This window comes from Mus caroli, chromosome 19 (assembly GCF_900094665.2).
Source record: "Mus caroli chromosome 19, CAROLI_EIJ_v1.1, whole genome shotgun sequence".
Lineage (NCBI taxonomy): Eukaryota > Metazoa > Chordata > Mammalia > Rodentia > Muridae > Mus > Mus caroli.
Window position 1 is genome coordinate 33,846,108 of NC_034588.1, and position 8,411 is coordinate 33,854,518.

Here is an 8,411-nt window from a genome sequence, read left to right on the forward strand (position 1 = left end):
CCACATGGTGGCTCACAACCATCCGTAACGAGATCTGGCGCCCTCTTCTGGAGTGTCTGAAGACAGCTACAGTGTACTTACATATAATAAATAAATCTTAAAAAAAAAAAAAAAAGAATAATAATAAAAAAAACCATTTTTTAAAAAGTGTCACTTACAAAAATACTTTACACTGATTTTTCAATAGCGGTCTTTTTACATTACCTCTGTCGTAATTGTACTGCTGCGAGATGATCTCCCCCCAGTATTTAGCGCACTCCGCAGAGAGTTTCTTTGGTTTGTCGAGTCGCCGAATCGCTAGTGCTTGAATGTGTTTTTGGAACGCCTCCTCTGTCATGTCCTCTATGGCCTTTTCCATGGTAATCAAGAAGGCTTCTACTCTGCTTTCCAGGTAGTGGGGTGGTTTTTCTGACTGGATGATGAAGCGCAAGCCCTGGATACCATTGGCCCGACGGGGTCCACTGAAGACAATATAGCCTGGAGAGCACACACGCACACACAGCTCGTCAGGGTCTCAGCACAGTCTGAGTCACCTCTGAATAAAGATGACCATTTAAAGCAATGTCCTCTTCCTAAGGACCAGAAAGGCTCCCTGAAGAAAACTGAGGCTGAGGTTTTTTGTCCTCTTCCTAAGGACCAGAAAGGCTCCCTGAAGAAAACTGAGGCTGAGTTTTTTTTTTGTTTTTGTTTTTGTTTTTGTTTTTAAAAACAAAAACAAAACAAAAGGCCCAACCCATAATCCTCTTCATCCTTCAAACCCTGTGACTTCTCGGATTCTGAGGCCTGAGCTCAAGTTATCCCCACTCCTCCAAACCACGGAGCTCACTTCCATCCCTGGCCAAGTCCTCGGTCCTTCGCTTTCCCATCTAAGTCCCCAGACAGCCTGTCTCTACAAAGCACTGATTGGCAGGGTAATCTATTCCTGGACCAGCTCTGGGCAACCTGACTCTCTAGGTCCAGCTAACTGAAGGTCACAGATGTACCAACACCATTTTCTCCCTCCCATCTCCATCTTTTGCAGACTCACATTATTTTATTCTTTCTAGTTCAAGGCCACTCTAGCTGCATCTTCCTGCTCAAGTTCAGTAGTGATACCTACATCATCAAAATCACTATGGGCAAGTTCTAGATGACGACAGAGACTCTAGTAGCCAGAAGGAGAGAAGTGCATGTGGATTTTTTCCTTTGAGTTCTGAGACTACCAGAAGTGGGTGAATAGGTGCTTCCTTAGGGAGAACCACACTGGGATCCCAAAGGCCTGTGGTGGACAGAGTGCCGAGCAGCTGCCCACATGAAGCCAACAGTGCTAGCAAGGCAGGGTTCACGATCTGGGCACAGGCCTTCAGTTATAGTAGCTGCTGTCTGAGGTGTCTCAAACTCGTGGCAGCCAACGGAAGCATATTTGCTATGGACCACAAAAACAGGACTACTGGTCAGGTTTGAGGGCTAGAAGATGCTTGCAGTATGTTGCTTCAGTCATTACCACATGACGTCAGAGTAGCATCAGGCCTTCTTGGTGCATAGTAAATTGCATGGCCCTGATGGCTCTTGGCATCCAACACTTCCACATGCAACAACAGTGCATGTGGAAGGTGCACTGAAAGTGTCTTAGTCTCTTCATTAGCCAACAGTCCCATTCTATGGCATACAGACACATTACCCAGAAACAGCAGTTTCTGGGTAAGAATCTTGTCCTTGTCCACCTTGGTGGTTTTTCCTATCTCATGTTTATCACTAGGCCTCCATGATGCCAGGTAGCAGTGTTTGCAGTCATAGAAAGCCACCTCCCTAGGATGGAATTCCAATGTATAACTGGTGGCAGGCTCAGCCTGTGCCACTTGGAACCCACTGTGGCCCAGTAGCAGCACAGACCAGGAGAATGTGCTAAGTGAGCCAGGGCCTCAGAGAATGTGCAGGTCCAAGGCATTCTCATCTGTCAGTCATGTGGGCACAGCACTAGGTCAGGCTCTAGATGCAGGCCTGAGAGTGTGTGGAGATGTGGAGGCTCCACTTTAATTACCAACCATGTTTGAGGCAGGACATTCCCAACCCTTTTCTCCATTTAGCTCTTGGCTTTTCCAAGAGCTGCCCAGATCCAGGCCCCTGGGGGTCTCTGGGCAAGCTGCAATCTTCAGGAGCTTTGCTGTTTTACAGGAACACTGAAGAATCAGTATTCCTTAACAGGTCAGCCATTTTGACTTGAGCTCTTTAGAAAGAAGAACTATCCGCAATGTGTCCATTCTCCAAGCTCAGCACCCGGCACGGGGACTGCTTTAAAAATGACAGTATGTGGAGAGACACACCCCATATCTTTTCAAAATGTTTCTTCCAAGCCACTGGGGGCGGGGGGGGGGGAGGGCGGTTCTTTTAACTTGGTTTTGTGAGATGGGCCTCGTGCTGCCCAGAACTGTCTAAGTAGCTGAGGATGATGCTTCCACCCTCTAAGTAAGAACTCCTGTCCTCATCCACCAAACCTGCTAGGCTCTCCAGGACTTTTAACCAAGTCTAAAATGCAAACACTCAGTATCTCCTTCCTGCACTTGGGATTCATTGACAAGTGAGAGGAAGCCCTTGAGATGCTCAGGGCTTGTAAAACTAAGCTCCCCATAGGACTTGCTTCCCGCAGCACTACCTACAGGCCAACCCTTAGCATCCTTCCTTCCCTATGTAAAATGTAAGACGTCCTTTTTATGGCATGAGATAGAAATTCAATATCATCTCGTTGAGAACCACCTTAACAGCAGGGCTAAGGATACACTGCAGTGGCAGGGGACTTGCCTGCCTCGAATACTAAGAGGAGGCTGAGTCCAATCTCCTCACCATGAAAAGAAAGGGAGAAGATGAAGAGGAGGTAGAGGAAGAAGAACAACAGCAGCTCCTGTATCTGCAAGATGCTAACTGATCACCTTTTAGAAGCACCTCCACATAGACAAGGTTTTCGCACGGTTTCCCTACAAACACGGTTTTCACATCTAAATACACAGGCTTGAGACACAGTGCCATGCGGTTCTACAAGTGGGAAATGTCTGCGAGAACAAAAGCTGTTCATTAGTCTCCGGTAGCCTGCAATCCCCATTTCCTTCTCACCAAGCTGCTCCTTGGTGCGCAGGGTGTTGAAGCAAGGCTCAGAGATAATCTGGCAGAACAGCTCCAGGAACATGTTCTCCGAGGTGCTCTGCATGTCTGTCTGGTAGTAGATCTCGATGCCACAGTTATTGTGAACTTCGTTCCTCTGCTGATAAACAAACCATCCTCCTAAGGAGTTTCAAAAAGAAAACAGGCTCAAAAATTATCTGCAGTTTTAATAAAGTCAGTGATATATTTGCTTACTTTATTTTATTTTTTTGTCTTAGTGTTTTTTGAGACAAAGTCTCACCATGTAGCTGAGGCTGGCCTTGAACTTGCTATTACATAACGTATTGTGCTGGTTAGTATTCATCAACTTGACGAAAGTCTAGACATACTTAGGAAGAAGAAATTTCGGTTCAGGAGCTGCCTCCATCAGATTGATTGTGGACTCGTCTATGGGGCATTTTCTTAACAAGTAATGTATAGGGGAAGAGTAGAGTCCCCTGGAGCCCACAGTGGGCAGTGCCACGCCCGGGTAGGTAAGCCCGGGCTGGGTAAGAAGAGAAGCCGAGTCTGGTGTTGTGGTGCATGCCTTTCCTCCCAGCACAGCACAGCTCATCGCTATGAGTTGGAGGCCAGTCAAGGTCACATTGTGAGACCTCATCTTAAACAAAACCTCCCAGGAGAGAGCCACGAGAAGTAAGGCAGTAGGCAGTGCCCTCCCTCAGGGTTTCTGCTTCAGGCTCCTGCCCTGAGTTCCTGGCTTGGCTCCCCTTGATGGTGGACTGTAGCCTGTGAGATGTTAAATCCTTTCCTCCCCAGGATAGTTTTGGTCAGTGCTTTATCATAGCAACAGAAAACAATCAACACAGCTAGGCCTCCCGTGGAATCCTCCTGTTTCACAAGTGCTGAGACTACACGTGAGCTCAACCACAGAGAGGTCTGCCTGCTCCACAGCAAGTTTTCTTTCCTTAAAAGTTTTTACTTTTGAGACAGGGTCTCCTGTAGCCCAGCCTGTCTTGAATTTGCTATCCAGTTGATGCTGGCTTTGGAGTCCTGCTCCTCCAGTCCAGACCCACCCAGTGCTAGGATGACAGACACATGCCAGAAGGCGTGGCTTTAGAAGCCCTTTCCTGATGGACACTGGCAGTGTTGTTTCTCATCAGAAGAGGAAAGGTTTGTGGGCTCTAAGTTCCATCTTTTCCTCTTCCAGTTTTTCACACATATCCCAAAATATTTTCTCCTTCACAGAGCATGAGGCTTCGCTTTCCAGCTGTAAATGCCTTCCAAGGGAGAATCAAGTGAAGGGTTACTTAAGGCATCCACATCTGATCAGCTGGCTACATCAGAGTAATTTTCTAACACCTTCATTTTGAGACTGGGATGTAAGTGTGCTATTTCTGAGCTTGTGACAATTTGACAGAGCAATCAGGAAGCAAAAAAACAGGGTCCTAAGAGAGGAAAAGGAAGAGGCATGAAAAATTCACTGTGACATTCTCTTTCCAGACTGGCTCACTTTGCATAAAGGGAAATTCCACAGCTGCTTTCTTCTTTTGATTTGAAGCTTGAACCCAGGACCACACACACTCACACACAGACCGTCACCTGCCATTAATCACGGGCCCAACCTCAGAGCTGCATGTTCAGCCCGTGTTCTTGGTCAGCAGGTGCTAACTCTCCCTCTCTGCCAGGTCTGCAGAGGCTGAGGCACGCGCTAGAAGCAGCACATGACAACCATTACCTGCTTCGTGATGACTGGCCACGTGCAACAGCAGAACTATTTGCGTTCAACACAAGTGGCGTGGAGTAATAACGGATCTGAGTTGCTTTAGTAGCAAAACCCTTGGCTTTAAAGGAATGCATAATCTCGTAAAACAGTGATGCCCTTTAATCCAAATGAGAGCCAAAGTGCTGAGAGCTCCGACGTTTCAGAAGAACTCAGAAGTAGTTATTCCAGCTGAGGCTATCAGAAAACGTTTAGTGGAAGTTACAGCCTGGCCCAAGTCTTGGGTATTAAACGTGGGGCCTTGTACATTCTGGACAAATGCTCTATCATTGAGCTACATCCCTATCCCCAGAGCTGGGACCTGGTAGAAGTTAAGTAAAGTCTTTGGGGACAAGTGCTTGAAAGGGACACTGGGACCCTGGCCACGCCCCTTCTCTTTACTGCCTGGCTGTATAGAGGTGAGGGGCTCCTTCACCATTGCTCTTATCTATTACTTTGTTATAAGTACAAGAGCAAATGGCCAAATACCCATGACCTGAAACTTCCAAAACCGTGAGTCAAACAAAACTAGCCGTTCCCCACATCCTAGACTGGGTATTTGTCATAGCTGTATGACAGGCCAGGGGAGAGAACAGACTATAGACACAGGCCCTGTGACGTGGGTCAAGGAACATGGACACTGCAGACACAGGGAACACCAACAGTGACGAACGTCCTGAAGAGTCAAAGTTCTTATTCTTGTCTACTATGTCCCCACTACAGTTCCACACTGAAACCATGTTCACTGAATTTCTGTATTAAAAGAAGCCACTGTTAATATAACTATGACCTAACATTATAAATCTCAACATATAAAGCATTTCCTTATGCTGTCTCCTTATAAAAACATAAGGAATATGTTGTTTATCTGCATTTGTGACTGTTCTAAAAGTACTCCTGCCAACAATTCCAAGTGAGTGCTATGAGCTCAGCTGCAGCTTAGTTTTCCTCAATTTTTACTTTTGGCGACAGAGTCACATATTCCAGCTGGCTTCTAACTCATTATCTTGGTGTATCATTCTCCTGCCTCCACCTCCAAGTGCTGAGATACAAACACGCACCACGCCCACCTTCGTTCTGTGCTAGGCAAGCATTCTACCAGTTAGACCACATCTCTAGCCCAGCTTTCTTTTTTTCTTTTAGATAAGATTCTCACTGTGTAGCCATGGCTAGCCTGCAAGTTACCTTGTAGCTCAGCTTGCTCTTGAACTCACAGAGATCCAACTGACTCTGCATCCCAAGAGCTGGGACTAGTGGGGCACATCACCAAGCCCTACAAGATTTATTTTTGTGTGTGATGTGTCTGTGTGTGTGTGTGTGCACGCGCATGCGTGTGTAAGTGTGCTCATGAATGCAGGCACCTATGGAGGACAGAGGGCATCAAGATGCCCCCAAACTGGAGTGAGTCATAGGTGGTTTTAAGTCCCCAACATGGATGCTAGAAACAGAAGTCAGGTCCTCTCCAGGAACAGTGCATGCATGACCTCACCCACTTAGCCATCTCTCCAGCCCTCACAATTCATATCTCATTAGCTGTATGAGAGTTTTATTCTCTGACTCCTCTCATACGCAAGTACTAGACAATCCCAATGTCAATCTCCTCTAAATTACTGCCTGCCTTCACGTACATGGCTCACCAATCAGGGGAATTCTGGCAAAACCACCTACTTGTAACCGTATTTCTATAAACGAGGCTTCCTGTAGATCTCCGACATGAAACCATATATTATTTCCAAGCACACTCAACTCATTGTAATACTGCACTTTTCAACTTACTGTCAGGGAGCTGGACTTCTCTGTACCGGACTAGCTGACTTGGAAGGAGAGGTTTGGTGTGAGCATGCTCGATAAGAGTGTCTTCTACCATCTGCATAACTCCTAAGGCAGCCTGGAGGAAAGGAAATACCGTAGTGTATTATAAAAACCACAGCACATCCCGGCTTGTGAAAATCAACACAGCATACTGGATTGCCCATTACAATAAACAAAAATATATGTTCATAAAAACGGACTTTAGGGCTGGAGAGACTGCTCTTCCAGAGGTCCTGAGTTCAATTCCCAGCAACCACATGGTGGCTCACAACCATCTGTAATGTGATCTGATGCCCTCTTCTGGTGTGTCTGAAGAGAAGACAAATACAGTGTACTCATATACAAAAAATTAATAAATAAATCTTAAAAAAAAAAGCCAGTCTTAAAAAACCCCAACAGAGCCGGGCGTGGTGGCGCACGCCTTTAATCCCAGCACTTGGGAGGCAGAAGCAGGCGCATTTCTGAGTTCGAGGCCAGCCTGGTCTACAAAGTGAGTTCCAGGACAGCCAGGGCTATACAGAGAAACCCTGTCTCAAAAAACAAAAAACAAACAAAAAAAACCCCAACAGATTTTAAACATTAAATTCATTTAATCTTTTCCAAATGGATAAAAACTGAGTTTGTCAATCAGTACAGTAGTAGTGAAAAGAGAGAAACATCTAAGCAACTATCCACATAGTGCTGACACAGGGACTAAAGGCCTTTCTAAAGATGGAGAGGTACTGGGAAGGAGACATTAGCTCCATGTCAGTGACCTTGACCACAGAAGCCGGAACAGAAAAGATACACCTGAGTATGCACTGTAAATTAAACCACCCCGAGCAAGCATCTGACCCTGGGCATGCTGTTCTGGGGGAACATATGGAGTGGTAGCGAGTCCAGGCCCTGTGATCTGCAGAACAGAGGAAATACATTTTCATAAGACTGCATGTCTAGTATATAGCAGTGTCGGGGTTGAATGCAGTCCTGATTTCTGCATTCTGAGAGCCTGAACCGGGTAAGGTAATCAGTCCCACTTCTTCTCTGGCTGTATAGGCCAGGCAACAGCAGCGGAGACAGCCACGAGCCTAAGTTAACTATCATAGTTCTCACATGTCCTTCCGACCTGCTTCCTGAGAAAGCTGAGTTAATTCTAATGTGTTTAGCACTGTGCTGGTTAAGTCTTGAGAAAGAACAGAGGAAATAATCTTACAGTGGTCTACAAAAGCCTGCTGGAACTTCACCTCGTACCTGCTTTGTTATGTTTCCATGGAGAAGTGCTTCAATATGCAGCCGTGACAGTAGCTGAGGTATGAAGGCCTTAAGTCGGGGGAGGGTAACATCTGAAAAATAGTAAGAAATAGGATGATCTGTGTATAAATATAAAAACAAACAAAGCTTTGTATCGGAAAGAGTTTCAGATTTATAGAAGACTTGTAAAAATACTAGTGTTCCTTTATCCCATTCACCCAGTTTTGTCTAATATTATCATCTTTCAATAACCTTAGCATGATTATCAAAGCCTAAGCAATCAATACTGACAGACCTCTTTTTCAAGGTTCTATAGCTCAGACCCGAGGCCGTGTACGCGCTGGGCGAGCACTCTCTCGCTCAGCTGCATCCCCAGCTGTACCCACTGCTAACCAGCTGTACCCACTGCTAACCAGCTGTACCCACTGCTAACCAGCTGTACCCACTGCTAACCAGCTGTACCCACTGCTAACCAGAGAGGAGGCTTTACTAGGAATTTTTTTTAAAGATTTATTTATTTATTTATTTATTTATT

At 45.9% G+C, this 8,411-nt stretch overlaps 1 protein-coding gene across 5 annotated transcripts in view; it reads right to left on the bottom strand.

The window, feature by feature from the left end:
- The window catches only part of Ide (insulin degrading enzyme), a 97,056-nt gene that overhangs the window by 10,819 nt on the left and 77,826 nt on the right, over positions 1–8,411 (bottom strand). For all 5 annotated transcript variants that reach the window (XM_029472379.1, XM_021151953.2, XM_021151955.2 and 2 more), the window contains 4 exons: positions 7,877–7,968; positions 6,611–6,722; positions 3,088–3,255; positions 205–477 (listed from right to left, as the gene is read on the bottom strand). In XM_029472379.1, coding sequence (XP_029328239.1) covers positions 205–477; positions 3,088–3,255; positions 6,611–6,722; positions 7,877–7,968 — 645 coding nt within the window. The remainder of the gene's footprint in view (positions 1–204; positions 478–3,087; positions 3,256–6,610; positions 6,723–7,876; positions 7,969–8,411) is intronic.